This window comes from Pipistrellus hanaki (assembly GCF_964339955.1).
Source record: "Pipistrellus hanaki genome assembly, chromosome: 21".
NCBI lineage: Eukaryota > Metazoa > Chordata > Mammalia > Chiroptera > Vespertilionidae > Pipistrellus > Pipistrellus hanaki.
In genome coordinates, this window is record NC_140523.1 from 907,389 (window position 1) to 929,776 (window position 22,388).

Genomic DNA, 22,388 nt, shown 5'->3' on the forward strand with positions numbered 1-22,388 from the left:
CAGCGACCCTGTACTGTGCGGCCTGACAGAAACTAGTAGCCGGTGCACCGAATTCGTGCACTGGCGGAGGGGTGGGGGCGGGGGTCTCTCAGCCCGGCCCGCGCCCTCTCCAACCTGGGCCCCCTCGGGGGATGTCCGACTGCTGGTTTAGGCCCGATCCCACAGGGATGGGACGTCTCTCTCGCAATCTGGGACCTCTGGCTCTGAACCGCTCACAAGCCTGCCTGCCTGATCGCCCCTAACCACTCTGCCTGCTGGCCTGATTGCCCCCAACTGCCCTCCCGTGCTGGCCTGATCACCCCTAACCACTCTGCCTGCTGGTCTGCTCCACCCCAACTGCCCCCACTGCTGTCCTGCTCACCCCCAACTGCACCTCCTATCTGCCTGATTGTCCCCCAACTGCCCTCCCCTGCCGGCCAGATCCACCCCTAACCACTCTGCCTGCCGGTCTGCTCCACCCCAACTGCTCCCCCGCCTGCCTGATTGTCCCCCAACTGCCCTCCCCTGCCGGCCTGATCGCCCCTAACCACTCTGCCTTGGCCCCGCCCCCATGGCTTTGTCCGGAGGGTCTCCCGGTCTAATTAGCATATCACCCTTTGGTTAGCAGAGATCCCTGGTCGGCAAACTGAGGCTCTTGAGCCACATGGGGCTCTTTTGGCCCCTGTGAGGGTGGCTCTTCCACAAAACACCACGGCCTGGGCGAGTCTGTGTTGAAGAAGTGGTGTCAGAAGAAGTTTACGTTTAAAAAAACGTGGCTCTCCAGAGAAACGTCAATCGTTGTGCTGTTGACACTTGGCTCTGTGGACTCATGAGTTTGCCGACCACGGGTATAGATTGTATTCGTACAGAGGAGGGTGAGCATTTTTAACAAAGCGTCCTGCTGCCACCTGCTGGTCAAAGCCAGGAACATCAGCCACGACCTTCCCATTCTGACGGGATGCTGAGCCTCCGTTAAGCAGCTAAGCGGGGACAGGCACGAGGGAAGGAGAAAGGAGCCCCTTAGATCCACACGAAACCGCCCATGTGGCCAGGACGCCCGCTTCTCGCCTTCACCGGACCAGGCAACACGCTCCTCCTCAGCCAGCCAAATGTCACGGCCACCTCTCGTCTCTCCCACCTTTCATCCCCTCGTGCGCGCACCCTGGACGGGCCGCGTTCAACGGCGCAGTGAAAGCCACGTTACGGGAGACCGCATGTGGGCCCCTGGCGTCCCCTCTGGGTCTTTTCCGGGTTTTACTTACGTGTTGGTGTCTGTCACGGAGGAGCTGGGAGAAACCACGATTCACACGCAGAGCAGGGATCTGCTCAGCCTCAGGGAAAACCCTGAGAACACACCGGCCGCGCACACGCGGGGAACAGCAGCCGAGGGGAGGCCTGTGCCGGCGGCGGGGTGTGTGTGTGTGTGTGTGTGTGTGTGTGTGTGTGTGGAGGGGAAGGGAGGCCCACTCGTTCACGCATTTCTGTGCACCGGGCCGCTAGCGTATGTATAATAGACTCGATCTGTTTTTCATGGTCTGTTATTGGATGAGTTAGTGGCGCCGTAGGTTTCTTTTATTTTTTTTGACCGCCGTTTCCTTAATTCTTTGACTACATTCACAAACAGCTGCTCTAAAATGTGTTCTTCTTCAAGGTGCAGGAGGGTCTTGCCCCCTGGCGCTATCAAAGATCGCTGATGAGCCCGGCCAGTGCGGCTCAGTGGTTGAGCGTCAAACTATATAAAACAGGGCTGATCAGGGACCTTAAAATATAAGTATATATGTATATATATTTAATTTACATAAGCATAGATACTTATATTTAATGAAATGTTTAATTAAATATAAAAACATATTTAATTTATATATATGTGTGTGTATATATATATTTTTGTGTATATATATATATTTTTAAATTGATTTCAGAGAGGAAGGGAAAGGGAGAGAAGGATAGAAAAATCAAAGATGAGCCCAGATGGCGTGGCTCAGTGGCTGAGCGTCGACCTATGAACCAGGGGGTCACGGATGAATTCCCAGTCCGGGCACAGGCCCGGGTTGTGGGCTCCATCCCCAGTAGGTGGCTGATCCATGAGCCTCTCTCATCATTGATGTTTCTCTCTCTCTCCCACTCTCAATCAATCAATACAAATATAAGATAAAATATTTCACACGTATTTAAAAAACAAAACAAACAAAAAAACCAAACCCCACCACCAACAACAAAAGCATCCAAAAGAAATCTCAAGGAGGTAGACTGAAAGCACAGGGCGGCACTGGGACACAATGACACCCAGGCCCTCTGAGCGGTGGAGGGCCCCGGATTGGGACACATTTCAAGGGGCCCGGCGAGGGCGGTCTGCTTGGGCAAGGCCGCCGGCGGCCGGGGAAACCGGTGCAATTCTCCAGCCACGGGGGCCCCACGGCCACTTCCGCTGCGGAAACGTGGGCAGCCGGACGAGGTGACGGACGGAGGAGGGGCTGGGGCTTTTGGTTCAAACCCCCGGCACAGCCTTGGCTGCAGACAGACTAGTTACAAGGGAAAACTCATCCTTTTGACAATCTGGTTGCAAACAAAACTCCCGGAGTGACTGTGATCGATCTCCACATAGGAGAGGGGTCATCAGAAGTTGAGCGATGCCAGGCTGGCGTGGCTCGGTGGTTGAGTGGACTCCGCCTATGAACCCGGAGGTCATGGGTTCGATTCCCGGTCAAGGACACATGCCCGGGGCTGTGGGCTCGGTCCCCAGTAGGGGGCGTGCACGAGGCAGCCAATTGATGATTCTCTCTCATCGTGGATGTTTCTATCTCTCTCTCCCTCCCCTTTAGTCTTTGAAATCAATAAAAATATCACATATATATATACATATATATATATACACACACACCCCCCGTGTTTCCCCGAAAATAAGACATCCTCCGAAAATAAGACCTAGCGCATGGAAAGATAAGACATCCCCTGAAAATAAGACCTAGCGCAACTTCGGAAGAAAAAAATTAATATAAGCCGGGACCGGTTTGGCTCAATGGATAGAGCGTCAGCCTGTGGACTGAAGGGTCCCGGGTTCGATTCCGGTCAAGGGCATGTACCTTGGTTGCGGGGCACATCCCCAGTAGGGGGTGTGCAAGAGGCAGCTGATCGATGACTCTCTCTCTCATCGATGTTTCTCTCTATCCCTCTCCCTTCCTCTCTGTACAAAATCAATAAAATATATTTTAAAAAAAATTTAATGTAAGACACTGTCTTATTTTCGGGGAAACAGGGTGTGTGTATACATATGTATGTATGTATACACACACACATGTACACACACGCACACACACGTTTCACATTAAACACAGTCTCCTCGCCCCCGCGCAGCCTCACCTCCGTGCTCCAGGAAGACGCGCACGCACCGCTCCTTGCCGCGGGCGGCGGAGAAGTGCAGCAGGGTCCAGCCGTTGGCGTCGCGGCCGTTCGGGGAATAGCCCTGCTCCAGCATCTTCCGCACGGTGTGCACGTCCCCGGCGGCCACGGCCGCCTGGATCTGCAGCTCCTCCTGCAGCTCGGGGTTCCTCCGGCAGTGGTGGTGCAGCATCCTCGCGGTCACAGGGGACGCATCGGGTCGCGGGGCTCAGCCTGGAAGGGGAGGAGGCAGAGAACGCGGCGTTTAGGATGCGGGGCCGCGAGGAACCCAACCTGTCACGGCCGAGCCATTTCCGCGGGAGGATCGAAGATTGCAAAAGAAAGCCGCCCGCCCTGCCGGCCAGCATGGCTCAGTGGTTGAGCGTTGACTCACGAACCAGGAGGTCACGGTTCCATTCCCGGTCAGGGCACAGGCCCAAGCAGTGGGCTCGATCCCCAGTAGGGGGCAGTGCAGGAGGCGGCCGATCCATGATTCTCTCTCATCGCCAAGGTTTCCATCTCTCTCTCTCCCTCCCTGAGATCAATAAAAAAAAAAAAAAAATTAATAACATTCTAGCCGAAACTGGTTTGGCTCAGTGGATAGAGCGTCGGCCTGCGGACTGAAGGGTCCCGGGTTCGATTCCGGTCGAGGGCATGTACCTTGGTTGCAGGCATATCCTCAGTAGAGGGTGTGCAAGAGGCAGCTGACGGATGACTCTCTCTCATCGATGTTCTAACTCTCTATCTCTTTCCCTTCCTCTCTGTAAAAAAAAAAATCAATAAAATATATTTAAAAAAAAAATAACATTCTTTTAGGAAGCCACTCCATCTGGGCTAATTTGGAGGATTAGACTCATCTCCTAGTGGGCTTCCATTTCTAAAAATAAAAAAATAAAAATTAAGGGATGAAGTTCTTTAAAGATATTTTGCTCTGTTATGTAGGTTAGACATTGGGGGGGCGGGGAGGAGGGGGAGAAGGGGGAGGAGGAGGAGGAGGAGGAGGAGGAGGAGGAGAGCCACCACCACCACCACCACCACCACCAGCACCACCGATGGGAGCTCAGAGCAGCCATCTTTAACAGAGTCTCCTTTCCATGGGACCATCTACCCTGGCCCTGGTTTGGGGGGGCTCCTCTGCAAGGAAAGAAAGGTCACACACCATCACACGAAACCTGGATTTTCTCGTAGCAGGGGCTGTGTTTACGTGAACTGATTGGGGGGACAGGAGTCGAAGTTAAAGCCCCCTCCCTACCGCCCCCCCCGAACGGCCCGGGGCCCGGGGCCGGCCAGCCGCTCACCTTCGGGAAGAAAGCGCCTTTTCCGGGGCGGGCGCTGCCTACCGAGCATGGTGCACACACAGCATCGTGGGGCGCGGGCTCTGCCTCCAGACACCGATCGGCTTCCTGGGCCTGAGAACAAGGGACACGCACGCGTGGGGAAACGCGGAAGGCCACAGAGACTCGCGCCCGCCCGCCCGCATCGCCTGGCGATCAACTTCCGTTTCAGCACCTCGCGGGGCAGGGACAGGGCTCAGGGCAAGTCTTAAGAGAAAGCGACCTGGGGACCCCCATTCGTCTCCTTTCGGTACAAAATCACCTACGTATTTATTTATTTTTTAATTTATTTTTAATATATTTTATTGATATTTCACAGAGAGGAGGAAGGGAGAGAGCTAGAAACGTCGATGAGAAACATCGACCAGCTGCCTCTTGCACACCCCCCACCGGGGATGTGCCCGCAACCAAGGTCCATGCCCTTGACCGGAATCGAACCTGGGACCCTTCAGTCCGCAGGCCGATGCTCTATCCACTGAGCCAAACCGGCTTCGGCTATTTTTTTTTTTTTTAAATATACTTCTTTATTGATTTCAGAGAGGAAGAGAGAAGGAGAGAGAGAGAGAGAGAGAAACATCAATGATGAGAGAGAATCATGGATCGGCTGCCTCCTGCACGCCCCCCACTGGGGATCGAGCTGCAACCCAGGCCTGTGCCCTGGGCCAGGATCGAACCTGGGACCCTTTAGTCCGCAGGCTGAAGCACTACCCACTGAGCCAAGCTGGCTAGGGGGGAAAAAAAATCACTTATTTTTCAGGGAAAAAAATTTTTTTCCTCCTCTAAAGAGGCAGGGCATTTTTGGAAAAAGAATAAACATAATAAATCACACATTGGCTCTATTCAGAATATATTTTCAGACTTGCCTTATTTGAATTAATGAAAAAAAAAATCCTCAACCAAGGATATGATTTATTAATTTGAGATAGAGAGGGAGGGGGGGCAGGAGGGAGAGAAAAACATCCATGTGAGAGAGAAACATGGTTCAGTTGCCTCCCATGGGGCCCCAACCGGGGGATTGAACCCACAACCTGGGTACATGTTGTGACCAGATATCAAACCTGTAACCATCGAGGCACAAGAGAAAGCTGCGGCTGGGCAGGGCAATTACCTTCCGTTGTTATTAATCCTCACCTGAGGGTATTTTTTCCTCCACTGATTTTCAGACGAGAGAGAGAGAGAGAGAGAGAGAGAGAGAGAGAGAGAGAGAGAGAGGGAGGGAAAGGGAGGGAGAGAAATAGCAATACAATAGAGACCCATGAATTGGTTGCCTCCCACACTCGCCCCAAATGGAAAATGGGATCGAGCCTGCACCTGAGGTACGTGCCCTTGGCCGGAGTAGAACCCGGGACCCTTCAGTCCTTGGGCCCACACTCTAACCACTGAGCCGCACTGGCCAGGGCCTGAACTCCTTTTTTTTAAAGGACACCGTGGGTCACTTGTCTTTTTCCAGGCAGGACCACGAGGAGAAAACGTGTGCGATCAGTACAGCAGGCAGGCAGAGCCGAGAGGGAGCGGGTGACCAGCAAAAGGCGGTGGTGATTTTAAATGCCAGTGCTTCGTCCGTCCAAGAGGCACCACCTGAGTCACTTTCAAACTGTCACTCCCGTGCGCACACACCCCGGTGAGTAAACGATTAACAAAGATCTGGCCAGCTTCCTCCTGTGAACTCTGAAAAAAAAAAAATCCCTCTCTAACTACAAGAAAAGGGATCCTGCCCGGCGGGTGTGGCTCTGTGGCCGAGCCTCGCCCTAGGAGCCAGGAGGCCAGGGTTCGATTCCCGGTCCAGGGCACAGGCCCGGGTGGCGGGCCTGATCCCCAGGGGAGGGCGTGCAGGAGGCGGCCGATCCGTGATTCTCTCTCCTCATGGATGTCTCTCTCTCTCTATCTCCCCTCCCTTCCTCTCTGACACCAATAAAAATGTTTAAAAAAAGAGAGAGAAAAGCCTCTGTGTTAAAAGATGAAGACGGAGGCACGCACAGTGACAACGTGTGAGGGTCCGGAACGGGCGGCTTCACGGGGTGCCTGGCGGGAACCTGCCACCGTCAGGCCCGGCCCCTCCTGGGACCCCTGGTTAGAACTCGGCCGGACAGCTCTGCCCGCTTTAAACGAACCAAGGAATTCTAGAAACGGCTCATCACTTCTCCCGTTTCTGACAATACCCACCGCTATAAACAATAACCATCGGTTTAAACCCCAAAAGCACTCTTTACGTGCAGGGATCTTCACAGGAAAAACACATGGACACACATATACCATGCACACATGGACACACACATACCATGCACACATGGACACACATACCATACACACATGGACGCACACATACCATGCACACATGGACACACATATACCACACACACATGGGCACACACATACCATGCACACATGGACACACATATACCACGCACACATGAATACACATACCACGCACACATGGACTCACATACTGTGTACACATGACGCACACACCATACACATAGACACACATACCATGCACACAAGGACTCACAGACCGTGCATGCATGGACTCACAGACCATATACACACGACACACATACCATGTACACATGGACTCACACACCATGCACACATGGACTCACCATGCACACATGGACTCACATACCATGCACACAGACACACATGCCATGCACACAAGGACTCACAGACGGTGCATACATGGACTCACAGACCATGTACACACGACACACATACCATGTACACATGGACTCACACATCATGCACACAGACACACATGCCATGCACACAAGGACTCACAGACTGTGCATACATGGACTCACAGACCGTGTACACACAACACACATACCATGCACACATGGACTCACATACCATGCACACAGACGCACATGCCATGCACACATGAACCCTGGCAGATGCAGCCCTTACGTTATGAAGGATGACATGACTTATGGCCAAATGTCCTAAAAGTCCGAAGCGTCAGACAATGCGTTTGACCTCGGCGCTATTCTGTGGGCGTTTGTGCTCACTGGAGCACAGCTGCCCACGTGTACATGAATAAAGAAAAACATGACGATTGATCTTAAAGGGCAAAGGTGGCCGCTGAGAACCACAGAGGAAGTCCAGACGTGAGAGTGAAAAAGAAAAGTCTGTTTGCTCTCCAGGGAGCAGGTGTGAGGGAGGACCTGAGAGCTCACGGAAACCGCCCCCTGAACACGGGAACGTGGCCTGGGCGGCGGGTTCTAAGTAAGTAAATGCACAATGAGAATTGTTTTACATGAATGATGACTCAGAAGGACCAAAACTCTGAAGGTGCAGTCTTTAGAAACTCCACTTCAGGTTTTACAGTTAGAAAAGAAAGCACAGAAGGCATACTAACAAGGAAGACTTCAGAATTATATGCCAAATGAGCCATATATATACATACATACATACATACATATATATACACACACACACACACACACACACACATATATATATATATATAATTTTTTTCTAAAGTAATATTTGTATTGATTTTAGAGAGGAAAGGAGAGGAAGAGAAACATCAATGATAGGAGAAAACCACTGATTGGGTGCCTCCTGCACGCCCCCCACTGGGGATGGAGCCTGCCACCCGGGCCTGTGCCCTGACCGGGAATCGAACCATCACCTTCTGGTTTATAGGTCGATACAACCACTGAGCCACACCGCCGGGGCCTGATGTATCTTTTTATATAATATTTTGTTGCCCGATGTTAATACTATGTTTAAATGTGATGAATTCATCTTTTCTACTCTACATGGGGTCAAAAGATAATACAGGCCTCCAAGCTTTTATGCTGTTGACCTTATTAGAAACTAAACATTTAGAAATTATATGTTACCATCGAGCTTGGCTGGTGTAGCACAGTGGTTGAGTGTCCGACCTCTGAACCAAAAGGTCACGGTTCACCAGGCTGGATAGCATCCCAGCGTGCAGGAGGCAGCCAATCAGTGATTCCCTCTCATCATTGATGTTTCTCTCGCTCTCTCTCCCCTTCTCCCCTCCTCTCTGAAATCAATGAAAATATATTAAAAAAGCAAATACAGAAATAAATGTTACCAACTAAATTCCCACATGGATGGCCGAGTACACTTCATTAAGTTAAAAATCAAAACTTCTTTCTTCATATAATTAAGAAAAAGTCTGCATCCATACCATGGAGTGAAGGAAATTAAAAAAAAATATATATATTTCAGACCTGTCTAAAAATTACATAACTCGCACCGAATTTGCCCACATGTCCCCAGTTCCCTTCGGCGTGCACGATTAGTCACTAATGGCTTTCTGCATGTTATTTCTCACTGGAAGTCCACACATTTTCTGATTAAGTGACACAAATGAGCTTTCAGATTTCACACAAGCTGGAAACAAGATAACAGCTTGCTACTCAAAAAAAAAAAAAAAAAAAGCATTTCTTTTGCAGAGTAAACCGAGATTACAGGCCGCTAAGGAAATAAAATCAGCAACTCCCAAGAATATTGAGACAAAAGCACACACAGAAACCGAACCACCCCTTCAAAGAGAAGATGAGTAGAAAGAAATACTACAAAGTCTGACATGGCCGAGGTGTGTGTTGATGATGAGTTCTTAAGAGAAGCATCAGTGATGAGAGAGAATCACGGATCGGCTGCCTCCTGCACGCCCCCTACTGGGGGTTGAGCCAGAAATCCCGGCATGTGCCCTGACGGGGAATCGAACCTGTGACCTCCTGGTTCTTAGCTCAAAACAAAAGAATATGCAAGCCCTCAGAGCCCCTTAGAAGTATCTCTAGATAGCTGGAAAGAATCAAGAAAGACATTCCTTTTTGCGGAAGGCAGGGGGCAGGGAGTCCAGATGCTGAACCACTAAGCCACACCAGCCTGGCTAGAATTAAGTCTAAAGCCGGGGGGAAAAATTATTTAACAGAGAAGGCCTGAATAGGAAAGATATAATTCATTTAAAAATATATATATATATATTAAATACATTTTATATATTTTAAATATATTTTATTGATTTTGTACAGAGAGGAAGGGAGAGAGATAGAGAGCTAGAAACATCGATGAGAGAGTCATCGATCAGCTGCCTCTTGCACACCCCCTACTGGGGAATATGCCCGCAACCAAGGTACATGCCCTTGACCGGAATCGAACCCGGGGCCCTTCAGTCCCCCAAGCCGACGCTCTATCCATTGAGCCAAACCAGTTTCAGCAAGACATAATTCATTTTTAATATTTTTGGAAGTCCTAATTATTAGACATCTCTCTGGTGTCTCGCACACTGAGATACTCCAAACTGCCTTGAACGTCACAGACTTCTGCCCAGCTTTCACGGAAATGAATCCGATCCTAAGAACATTCAGAAAGGCTGTCCAAACTGTCCACCACGGGGCAGTCGCTGGTAGACACGGACTCGAAATCCTGTAGCGTGCACATCCCCCTGGTATCTGCTTCCAGTTCTCGAGAATATGCAAACCAGGCCGGGCTGGTGTGGCTCAGTGGCTAGAGCGTCAGCCTAAGGACTGCAGGGTCCTAGGTTCAATTCCGGGCAAGGGCGTGCACCTTGGTTGCAGGCTCGATCCCTGCCCAGCCCTGCTTGGGGGCAACCAATCCATGTGTCTCTCACACTGATGTTTCTCTCTCCCTCCCTTCCATTCTCTCTAAAAATCAATGGAAAAATATCCTCGAGTGAGGATTACCAAAAGCAACAAAAAAGAACGTGAGAATCCTAGAGCCCCCTTAAAAGTGTCTCTCATGCCCTGGCTGGTGAGGCTCAGTGGATAGAGCGTCGGTCTGTGGACTGAAGGGTCCCAGGTTCGATTCCGGTCAAGGGCATGGACCTTGGTTGCGGGCACACCCCCAGAGGGAGGTGTTCAGGAGGCAGCTGATGGAGTTTCTCTCTCTTCGATGTTTCTAACTCTCTCCCCCTCTCCCTCCTCTCTTTAAAAAAATCAATAAAATATATATTTTTTAAAAAAGTGTCTCTCGCTATGTCTTGGCAAGAAGGAGACTCAAGACGGACATTCCGTTCTCTCTGTGGCAGGCGGAAAGGCCAGCGGACCGGAGCAAATCACAGATTTTCTGAGGACTTCTGCTATTTTAGGTACTTCGTGGTACCTGCAATTCCCTGAGCCGTCTTGAGATATTAAAATGACTCTGAGATGAACAAGTCATTGTAGCCGAAACCGGTTTGGCTCCATGGATAGAGCATCGGCTTGGGGACTGAAGGGTCCCGGGTTCGATTCCGGTCAAGGGCATGGACCTTGGTTGCGGGCACATCCCCAGTAGAAGGTGTGCAAGAGGCAGCTGATCGATGACTCTCTCTCATTGATGTTTCTAACTCTGTATCTCTCTCCCTTCCTCTCTGTACAAAATCAATAAAATATGTTAAAAAACAACAACAACTTCTCAAAATTTAAAAAAAAAACACACACACACACAAAAAAAAAATTCACTGTAGACGGCCGTGATTGGATGTTAGAAAAGTCATTCGTTTGGCTAATTTCTGAATTGATGCTGGTATGATTTCCCTGATCATACCTCCTCCTTTAGGAATGGCATGGATTTTGATGCTTACATTTCTTTGCTTTTCCCCCCTCTTGTTTGTTTGGTGTCATCCTCTAAAGATAAATATCCGAGGATGTTTTTCTATCGATTTTCAGAGAGTGCGGAAGGGAGGGGGAGAGACAGAGAGAGAAACATTGATGTGAGAGAGCCACACCCACTGGTTGCCTCCTTCACGTACCCGGACTAGGGCCGGGGATGGAGCCTGCAACCCAGGCACGTGCCCCTTAACTGGAACCGAACCCGGGACCCTTCAGTCCTTCTTAGGCCGACACGCTACCCACTGAGCCGCACCGGCCAGGGGTAACTGCTTACATTTCAAATCTAACAAATTATCTGTGAGGGTTTGGCATGGAGAAATCTCATGCATGAAGAGGGCCCAGAAGAAAAGCCAAGAACATGCCTTTGTTTTAAAATTCCTGAGTGTCACATGATAACGAGCTATCACAGAAAGTTTTCATGCGTTCTAGAAAACCGGAGGTGTAACAAGTTATTATCTTACCATTTTATTTGAACAGCCTCGGAGCCCGTCCACACGTGTCCCTCAGAAGCACACAAAAGCCTGAAGTGTTCTCCCTACATAAGACCTTCAGGGGGTAAATATTGCTTTCCTGCAATCTACAACCATTAAGGTACACGACTCCCTTTAGACTAGGCCAGTGGTCGGCAAACTCACGAGACCACAGAGCCCAATAGCAACAGGACAACGAATCAAATTTCTTCGGAGAGCCACATTTTTTTTAAACTTAGACTTCTCCTAACGCCACTTCTTCAAAACCGACTTGCCCCGGGCGGCGGTATTTTGTGGAAGAGCCACACTCAAGGGGCCAAAGAGCCGCAGGTGGCTCGCGGTTTGCCGACCACGGGCCTAAGAAAAAAAAAAACTCACATCGTTTTCCAAAACGCATCCATCTCCAGCCATTACCTTTCTCTCCCAAACCCTGGTGGGTTAGGGAACTCCCAACGATTAAAAAAATAATATATATATATTTTATTGATTTTTTTACAGAGAGGAGGAGAGAGAGATAGAGAGCTAGAAACGTCAATGAGAGAGAAACACCGACCAGCTGCCTCTTGCACAACCCCCACCGGGGATGTGCCCACAACCAAGGTACATGCCCCTGACCGGAATCGAACCTGGGACCTTTCAGTCCGCAGACCAACGCTCTACCACTGAGCCAAACCGGTTTCGGCATCCCAACGATTTTTTAATTCTGGCAGAGGCTGAAGGACAGGGATAGGCAGGAATCAGGGGGGTGGGACGGAGAAAGCTGTGGATTAATTAAAAAAAAATAAAATAAAAAAGGCAGAGTCCTTCAGGATGAACAAGCAACGGAGGAAAATTCCTAGGGGGGGACCCCAGAAAGGTCCCCGCATCTCAGAGCGAGGAAAACGGTACCATCACCAAAGATCATGCAAAACACAGAGAGAAAAGGGGCTGGAGGGGAGAGAGGGGGAGATGATGAGGTTGTAGAAAAGTTATGAAAATTCAGGGGATTTTGATGCAAAGAGAGCAGCATTTCTGGGGTGTGTGTGTGTGTGTGTGTCCAGGAACCAGTTGCACCCCAGTCCCCAGGGAACCACGGTGAACGGAGAGCTGTTGCCTCATGAGCCAGGGCCCGGGGGAAACGATGGGGGAGGGCCGGGGAGGCCTGGCTGATTACCTGCGAGGACGATGCTGCTGCTCAGAAGTCCCGGGCTGCTTCCCAGGTGGGTGGGCAGGCCTCCTCTGGCTTTGCAGACTCAAACAGCAAACCTGGAAGTCAGAAAGCAGGTAGAGGTGAGGTGCAGGGCAGCAGGGAGAGGGAGGTGGCGGTGGTGGTGGTGGGGTGCTTGGAAGAAGGGGAGCAAAAGGGGAGACAGAGATGGGGGGGGGGCGGGGGGAAGGGGGAGAGAGAGGGGCTGGTTCAGGGCAAGGTAGGAAGATGCAGTGATTTTTCCCCCCCTCCCTTCCTCTCTCCCTCCCTCCCGGCCGCCCCCTTGGCTTCAGGGAAGGTAACTGACTTTACCTGTCTCCTCAGCTGCGGCGGCGCTCCCCGCTCTCAGCCTCCTCCACACTCACCAACTTCTCCATTGAAGAGATGCCTCGGGCAGGGCCGGACACGGGGGGTTCCGGAGCCTCCCGGCCCCAGCCCCGGCGAGCATCCACACAGCCGAGCAGACGCTAGGCGGCGGTCCCGGCCTCGGGGCAGCCTCGGGGCAGGGGTGCAGGGAGGAAGTCCCGGCTCGGGGACAGGGTCGGGGTGGGGGTGGGGGGGGTCCCCGGTCTGAGGGCGCTCCGAAGCAAGAGGGGCTGCCGCGGTCCGGGCCGGAGGCTCCCAGCTCCGAGGCGGCGAGGACACGGGAGCGCTCCGGGCAGCGAGGTCTCGGCTCGGGCAGGGTCCTCCGGGGCAGCCGCGGGGGCGCCGGGCGGGGGGCTTTCAGGATGCACTTTGCACTGGGCCACCCCCGCCCCCTCCCTCCCTCCTCCAGCACTTTGGGGTCACTGGGATGGGACCAAGCCTCCAGCAGCCAATCAGCGGCCGCCCTGGAGCCAGAGCCCGGAGCCGTAAACCGAGCCCGGGGTGGGCGGGGCTCGGGAGAGGAGGCGGCCTGATTGGCTGGCCGCTGCCTTCTCTCCGCCTCGTCCCCGGCGGCACCACCCCTCCGCCTGCCGTAAAGCCGGCCGCGCGTTCGCGACGGCGGGAGAGGGCGTGGCCACGGAAGCTGGGACTCGCCTCCGATTGGCTGCACTCGCTCACCACCCTCTAGGCTTCCCCGCCGTGGCTTCCGAAGCCCCCGCCCCTCGCGGGGGGACTCGAAGCCGTTGCTAGGAGACGCTGTACGCCGAACAGCGCTTCTACGCATGCGAGGGGCGGGGCCGCCTTGGAGGGTCTGTGAACTACGGTGGCCCGGAGGGGGCCGGCGGTGGCTGGCCTATGGCGGTGGCGGCGGAGGGTACCTCTGACAGGTAAACGGAGCTCCATTGTTTTAAGAAGATGAGCCCCTGGGGCCAGGAACGGCCAGCACCGGCACAAGGTAAATAGAAGGAGCAGTTCCTGAAACTGGAAAGGGGTGCCTTCCTTCCTTTCTCCTTCTCCCCCTCTTTTGTCCCCCCCCCCCCCATCTCCTGTTGGAGCCTGTTGGGTCTGGGAGAAAGGTGATGCATATGACCCTCGGGGCAAAGGGGAGGTACGCAGCACCTAGGATGCTGATGGGAAGCCATCCCTCCCCCTCCTTTCAAATGAGGGTGGAAGGTGCTCTTGAGACCATTGTTGACCAGCTGTGTTGGCCCTGGTGGTCGGCAGGGATGCCGGGAACTTCTGTGCTCCCCTAACCTTGGCCCTGATGCCCAGGCCGCCCCCACCTCCCTCAACTTCCTGTAGAGTCTAACCAGACCCACTTTATTGATTTATTTATTTTATTTTTATTTTTTTAAAAAATATATTTTATCGATTTTTTTACAGAGAGGAAGAGAGAGGGATAGAGAGTTAGAAACATCGATGAGAGAGAATCATCGATCAGCTGCCACTTGCACACCCCCTACGGGGGATGTGCCCGCAACCAAGGTACATGCCCTTGACTGGAATCGAACCTGGGACCTTTCAGTCCACAGGCCGACGCTCTATCCACTGAGCCACACCGGTTTCGGCTGATTTATTTATTTTAAATAATATTTTTTTGTTGATTTCAAAGAGAAAGGGAGAGGGAGGGAGGGAGAGAGGGAGGGAGAGAGAGAGAGAGAGAGAGAGAGAGAGAAACATCCATGATGAGAGAGAATCATGGATCGGCTGCCTCCTGCATGCCCCCCATCCCCCCCATTTGGGGTCAAGCCCGAAATCGGGGCCTGTGCCCTGACTGGGAATCGAACCATGACCTCCTGGTTCCTAGGTCCACGCTCAAATGCTGACCCACACTGGCCGGGCTGGAACACTTATACTTTTAAAGTGTTTTATTTTGTTCCCATTGTAGGTTCTACAGAAGAAACACCTTAGAGATTTGCCGCATTCCTAAGGTTCCTAGGTGCCATGTGGGATCGCCCTGCTTCCTGTCCAGGAGACACCCGTCGGCAGCCATCATGAAGGAGTCCTTTGAGGTTTTGGACCGGCTGTATAAGAAGGTGCTGGTGGGAGCCGCCCTTGAGAACGACACGCAGGATTACGTGTGCTGTCTCCACCCGGCGTTTCCAGTCCACGATGGCTCTGGCGCCGCCTCCTCGGAGCCCGCAGTCCCCCTCGGCGTCCAGGGCAAGGGCCAGCCGTCCCTGTCCCCTGTCCATCCGGCCACCAGTCCCTGGAAGAGCAGTGCCCGAGACTTAGCGCTCCTTCGGCTGACAGTGGTCCAGGTGATGGTGAGCAGGGCGCTGTCCGCGGAGACTGAGTTCCGTGCCAAGGAGAAGTACAAAGAGATCCTTGCAGCTCTTCTAAAATCATCGGACCTGGATTCCCAATTAGTAAGCCGTTTGTTTTCTGTCTATTTTTAGAGATCTCGATTAAAAAAAAAAAAAAAAGGAAAGTTTTAAAAACGTTCACCAGGCGTAGATCAGTTTGTTTATTTCCCTACAGGTCTGCACGTTCCAAGACTCGGATAAGTTGCTGTCTCACATGACAGCAAAATGCCTGGCGTGGCTTCTGTATTTCCAACTGAGAGAACAGGTAAGGCCTCGATCCATCACTCCTCTTCTACATTCTATTTTTTTAAAAAATATATATTTTATTGATTTTTTTTTTACAGAGTGGAAGGAAGAGGGATAGAGAGCTAGAAACATCGATAAGAGAGAAACATCCATCAGCTGCCTCCTGCACACCCCCTACTGGGGATGTGCCCGCAACCAAGGTACATGCGAACCCAGGACCTTTCAGTTTGCAGGCCGATGCTCTATCCACTGAGCCAAACCGGTTTCGGCTACCATACTTTCTTAAAAACAATTTTGTATAGTCCTATTGTGTATAATAGGTGGTTTGCAATTGTAAGGACAATATTAATATATATATAAGAGCCTAGTATGCAAATTGTCCCCACGGGAGTTCAACCAGGAGACCAACTGGCAGACCGATCGCTCACTATGGCATGTGCTGACCACCAGGAGGGGGCATGGAACAAAGGGAGGCCCTGGCTGGCAGCCAAAGGGCTCTCATCGGCCAGGCCTAGGGACCCTACCCGTGCATGACTTTCGTGCCCTGGGCCTCTAGTCTATATATATAAAAGCCTAATTGACCGGCCAGTAGCTATAGTGTACTGATACCAGGGGTCAGATGCTCAATGTAGGAGCTGCCGAGCTCTGGCCACTTGGCAGTGGTGGTTCTTGGCACCTGGAATGAGAGGAGGGAGCCCGATTCCATGGTGCATCACCCAAGAACCTCCCTCTCTCAATCCGGAACCCCTCGGGGGATGTCGGAGAGCCGGTTTCAGTCTGACCCCTGCAGGTCAGGCCGAGGGACCCCACCAGTGCACGAATCCATGCACCGGGCCTCTAGTTTATTATAACTTACCACTTTTTTTTTTTTTAAATTTTGTGTCTTGTAGATAACATTAAGTAATTCCTGGATTGCTTTTTGCCAAAAAAGTCTCTCTGAATACTCTGAAAGTGATAAGGTAGTATACTGCCTCTGGACTCTTACTGCTGTAATAAAAGAAATCTTTAAAGATACATGTTCACAAAAACCAGGTACGGATGATAGTCCCCCCACAAACAACTGTCGTTAACTTGCTCCCAAGGGGAATTACATTTATAACAAAGAGTAAAACTCATTTTACAACATCTGATCTCTTTTCAAGTATGAAAATAATCCAAGAATCTTGCCCCATATTTTTTGATTGAGGCTATCTTTTTTTAAAAAAACATATATTTTTTTTTTATTGATTTCAGAGAGGAAGGGAGAGGGAAAGAGAGAGAGAAACGTCAAGGATGAGAGGGAATCATTGATCGGCTGCCTCCTGCACGCCCCCTACTGGGGATTGGGCTTATAACGTGGGCATGTGTCTTGACTGGGAATCGAACTGTGACCTCTTGGTTCATAGGTCGTTGTTCAACCACTGAGCCACCCTGGCCGGGGAAGGACACCTTAAAAAAAATTAAAAGCCTTTTTTATCGTTATTAAAAATTAAAGTAGTCCAGTTCTATGGTTACTTGTAAAGTAATACTTTAACCTTCGTTACTCAGGTTAGTCTGTGTATCTTTGTTCGTTCATGGTAGAGGTAATGCAAGCCCATTTGTTCATTTTGTAAAAGCGATAGCATTTGTAGAAATTGAATTGTAATCGTGTGTATGTTTAGAAGGCTTCGTTTTCCCTGTGGTTCACAGTTACCTTCTTCATCCTTGCAGACCTTCTGACACGGTTCCTGGCTCCTTTGGACACGCCCCTGGAAGCCTTTTATAACTCCTTCTTCTCCCAGCATCCCGAAAGCACCCCAGGCGCCTGCGACACGGCCAGCAGCCTGCTGGGCCTCCTGGAACTGCTGGAACTTCTGGTCGCTTCCCGAGCCCACGGGGACCTGCACCTCACCTGCCAGAGGATCGTCTTCTCCAGACCGTCCGGTGTCCTGAGCGCCATCGCCTGGCCCGCCCAGGCCTTCGTCCGGAGGAAGCTCGTCCTGTTCCTCAAGAGGTGCCTCCTCTGGAACGTGGGCGAGGACCTCTGCCGAGGGGCCGCGGCCGCCCCTGCGCCGCCGGACCGGCATGTAGACGGGGACACGGCGGCGTTGGCTCATGCCGTGTTGCACGCTGTGGATGCGGGCCTGTTGGGGACGTTGTCCGTCTGCGGAAAACCTGCCTGCTTCGCGGGCGGGGAGGTCCAGCCTGGATGTGAGCGGCCCCCTGGCCCAGATCACGTGATCCTGAGAGCCACGAGCCTGCTTATCATGAAGTCCTTAGAAATCAAGTTTCAAAAGTGTGCTTCAGCCGAGGAAATGAAAGGTAATTCTTCTGACTCATATATATATATACACACACACACACACACACACACACACATAGATATATAGATATATAGATATATAGATATATGGATATATAGATATGTAATTTTATTGATTTCAGAGGAAGGGAGAGGAAGAGAGATTATTGATAATTAGGTATTGGATGGAAACTAATCTACTATGAAGAAATTGTTGCATGTAATTTCCAGGATGTACAGTCCTACCTATAGCCATTTAAAAATATATTTATTTTTAAATATATGATATTCAGTTTAGGTATTGGGTAGACATGTCCTCCTCTTCATTTGAGAAAAATAAAGAACAGACATCTCTAAACAAGCAGCGGATAGTTCTAGCAAAAGGTTTGGCTTGTAAGCAGTGACTTCCTGAATTGCTTTGGACATTTAGCTATACTTTTGTATATATTAGATATAATTGTGTGCAGTTATAATTTACAACACTAGGTGGCATGTGTTACATAATTCAGAGTTCTACGTTGCCCTTAACACTTCCCAAACTTGTGTTTGAGTTCTGTGCTTACTAGTAATAGTAGTATTTTCTTTTAATGCTCTGAATAACCAAAAAGAAGTTTGTTATCTTGAAAGCAAAATTCGTTTTGTTTCCTGGCATTGTTGCCACTAGTAATGGCTATGACATTCAGTGATTCCTGTTGTCTTCTGCCCATTCATTAATTTATGTACTTTCAACAAGAATTCGTGAACAGTCTGACTGTTCATTTTAATGGTATTCGATTGATTAGTCACTTTTCTTCTCTGGAGCTCAGTTCCCTAACTTGCAGACATTTTGAGTGTGATATACCTACTAATGTAAATTATTGGTAACCATATATATATATATATATATATATATAAATGTCTTTTTTGGGGAAAAAAAACATTTTTTTTTTTTTTTTTTTTTTTTATTGATTTCAGAGAGGCAGGGAGAGAGAGAGAGAGAGAAACATCGATGATAAGAGAGAATCATGGATTGGCTGCCTCCTTCCCGCCCCCTCCTGGGGATTGCTGAACCACACCTCCTGGGCCATAATAACGCCTTCTTTATAAAGGACTTCAGGCGCTGTCACTGTGTATATAGCCAGGCAAGAACTGAATGTATTGGTGAACCGTTGCCCACCCTTTAAAAATGTTGGTGTTTTGAAGTTGCTTTGCAGAGGTACATGTCTGAGCTCCTGGCCTTCTTACAGCCTCACCTCCAGCCCCCGGTGCAGGCACACAACCCGTGCGAGTGGCTGTCCCGGGTCTTCATAGAACAAGACGATGACATGCTGGAGGCTGCCAAGGCATCAATGGGCATCTACCTCAAGCTCACCAGGTTGGTCTGTCGTCAAGTCACTGCACCCACCGCATGCCAGGAAAGCAGAGATGCTGCGCTGGCCCTATTGTTTACTTTCCATCATTAGGAAGGAAAAAAAAAAAAAAAATCCCTAACAATCTTGTGGTTTCCTGGTGAGAGCCAGCTCCTTCCTTCAACCCTGCCCGACATGAAAGCGAGATGACATTTTAGTTCTCGTTAGAAGATGTGGATGGCGAGGCAGCTCAAGTTAGCACAACTAGCCTGGCCTTAGCAAAAGGAAGCGCCAGCTTAGTGTTCATCTCTGTGTTACCCGTGTCCAAATCTTAATCTCACCGACTTATGTAGGAGCTCTTGCTTCTAAGACTGACTTTTCAATATGGAGCTTCTATAAGGTGGCGTTTGCCGCTGTAAAGGCGAGTAAAAACTTGTAAGTCATCAAAGGAGCTGCTCTTCTAAGTTTTCATGTTCGTTCTTTTCTTAATATCTATTCATTGGTTGGGAAAGTTGTCATTTTTATACCCAGTTCAACTGGGGCCGCTGCCACCTAGAGGCAGCGCGCTGTGAAATGGATTATGAAGTCATATTACTGATGACATTGCATACTGATCCTATTTCTGCTTTATTAAAACAGCCGGGCTGGAGGTAATACCTTCTTGTGGCACATCTCTGTCATCGGTTAGGAAGCTAATAACTGATGACCTTGTCTACTATTTCTGCTTTATTTATTTTTAAATATATATATTTGTTGTTGATTTCAGAAAGGAAGAGAGAGAGAGAGAGAGAAACATCAATGGTGAGAGAGAATCATGGATTGGCTGCCTCCTGCACACTCCTTACTGGCCATAGAGCCAACAACCCGGGCATGTGTCCTGATTGGGAATCGAACTGGCGACCCTTTGGTACCTGGGTCGATGCTCAACCACTGAGCCACACCAGCAGGTTGATTATTTCTCTTCTCTCGCCTCTGAATTCATCCTTCAATTTATTCTGTTGAATCAGGTTAATATAGAATTTGTGGAGAAAGAGATTGGTTTGACTTTTTTTTCTTTTCAAATAATGCATAGATTACGCAGTAACCTGGTAGGTGAATTCTTACGTGTGAATCACATCTGCCAACACTTAGTATTTTTGAAAAAGGTCATTAACCCGGGGTCCCCGTTATCTTTGTTTTCAGAGAACGTGAAGCTGCTCAGAACGAGGCCCGGGAACGAGAAACGTGGAGCCGTCACACCCACGACCATGGCTACAACCCGCACTGCATTTTTTTATTCCTTCTAAAAAACGTAGGGTTTGATTCCACGGTTCTCCTCGACTTTCTGATTTCATCCGAAACCTGTTTCCTGGAATATTTCGTCCGATACTTGAAACTCCTGCCCCGAGACTGGGATGCATTTCTGACCGTCTGCAAGCACTTTGATGTCGCTGACTGCGCCGATAGCACAAATACCTGTGGTCGGACCTCCTCCCTCGGCCAAGACACAGGTGGCAGCCGCACAGAATCCAGGCCGCTGGCTGCCCTCGGCCGTCACAGGGGCGCGCGTGCCTGTGTCTCCCGGGCGTCCGAGGCTCCTCCGGACCCACCGCACCGGGTCTCGGTGTCCCGGGAGAGCCACGCCACACCCCAGACCGGGAGCCGGTCTCCCCTGCAAGCTGCTCAGAGCCTGGTGGATTACGACACCTCCGACGACTCCGAGGCGGAGTCCCCCGACGTGTGCTCCGCAAATACTAAGCAGACACCTGCACACCGAGAAGCCACGGAGAAAAGGCGGGACGCGGCGGGGACAAGGAGGGGCGAGAAGGAACGGAGCTCGGAGCTGCCGTCGGGGCCTGTGGTTCTGGACGAAGCCGGTCCTCCTCTCTCCGTGGGCCGTGACCAAGCACCAAGGGACGCAGACTACGAAGTGGAAACGTTTCACCGGACAGCCAAGTGCTTCCGAGCGCTACAAGGCGCCGTTTCCCGTCTGCAGAGGAAAAACCTCTTCCCGTATAACCCGGCGGCCCTCCTGAGGTTGTTAAAGCAGGTCGAGGCGATGTGTAATAAAAGCACGGACCCTTTTTGAAACGGTGGCATTTCATTTCCGGGAACTGTTTGTTTGTGTCGCCCGAATGAGGTGCCGGTCAAAAAGTAAACCTCCGAAGGATTCTTTAAGGAAGGCTTTTCTTTTTAACTTACTCTGAGTGTGATCACAGGTCAGACTGGCAGCCTGGTGACTTAAAAAGAGATAGCAGGCCCGGACTATGAACCCCAAAAGGTTGAGGTTCCATTCCCGTTCGGGCCACATGCCCAGGTTGCAGGCTCGATCCCCAGGAAGGGGCGTGCAGGAGGCAGCCGATCAGTGATCCTCTCTCATCGATGTTCCTCTCTCTCTCTCTCCCTCTCCCTCTCATGGCCATGAAGGTAGCTCTATCCCGAATGGAGAGGACGTAGATAAACATCGCCTGGTTTTGTCTTTTCTACAAATGGAACCCCAGCTTACGGGTTCTTTGGCGTCCGGCTGCTTCAGCGCTATTTGGAAGCAAGTTCTAAATTATTATTTTTTTAAATAATGGTCAAGTCGCTGCATTTCCGCGATTAAACCTCTCTGCCTCGTCCCCAGCACTCCCCGGGTGCTGGGACGGCGGCATTGACAAACAGACTGTTTGTCAGACCCAAACAGGTTCCGCAGGGCCTTGTGCAACGGGCAACCTGCTGCCCTCACCCGAGGCCCTCCCCCACCCGTGTCTGCCACCTTGATTTCCTCACACGTTCCCTCGTCACGCCCCACCTCCCCTGTTGGATCTGGGAAACCTCCCCCATCTCTTTCGTTCCTTCTCACCCGAGGGTATTTTCTCATTGGTTTTTAGGAAGAGCAGAAGAGAGGGGGAGAGAGACAGAGAGAGAAACATCGATGGGAGAGGGAGACACACATCCGTCGGTTGCCGCCTGCACTCGCCCTGACT

At 50.8% G+C, this 22,388-nt stretch overlaps 2 protein-coding genes across 4 annotated transcripts in view; one reads left to right on the top strand and one right to left on the bottom strand.

Moving 5' to 3' along the window:
* The window catches only part of ASB7 (ankyrin repeat and SOCS box containing 7), a 26,200-nt gene extending 12,465 nt beyond the window's left edge, over positions 1-13,735 (bottom strand). The window contains exons 1-4 of one of the 2 annotated variants that reach the window (XM_084869276.1): positions 13,247-13,735; positions 12,902-12,993; positions 4,656-4,766; positions 3,340-3,591 (exon numbers count right to left, since the gene is read on the bottom strand). In XM_084869276.1, the coding sequence (XP_084725402.1) occupies positions 3,340-3,550 (211 nt within the window). In that variant the 5' untranslated portion in view covers positions 3,551-3,591; positions 4,656-4,766; positions 12,902-12,993; positions 13,247-13,735. Of the gene's footprint in view, positions 1-3,339; positions 3,592-4,655; positions 4,767-12,901; positions 12,994-13,237 lie in introns of both variants that reach the window. The other variant, XM_084869275.1, reaches the window with a different exon arrangement.
* Positions 13,736-14,104: 369 nt separating this feature from the next.
* Positions 14,105-22,177, top strand: LINS1 (lines homolog 1). Of its 2 annotated transcripts, XM_084869107.1 has the most exons (8): positions 14,127-14,255; positions 15,201-15,669; positions 15,782-15,871; positions 15,951-16,052; positions 16,743-16,884; positions 17,542-18,132; positions 19,295-19,466; positions 20,623-22,177. In XM_084869107.1, the coding sequence occupies exons 2-8, from the start codon at positions 15,295-15,297 to the stop codon at positions 21,506-21,508; spliced, it is 2,358 nt and encodes a 785-aa protein (XP_084725233.1). In that variant the 5' UTR covers positions 14,127-14,255; positions 15,201-15,294; the 3' UTR covers positions 21,509-22,177. The 2 variants fall into 2 exon arrangements, with proteins under 2 accessions (XP_084725234.1, XP_084725233.1); XM_084869108.1 differs by lacking the exon at positions 15,951-16,052 and having other exon boundaries at positions 14,105-14,255; positions 15,189-15,669; positions 20,623-22,165.
* Positions 22,178-22,388: the final 211 nt, after the last annotated feature.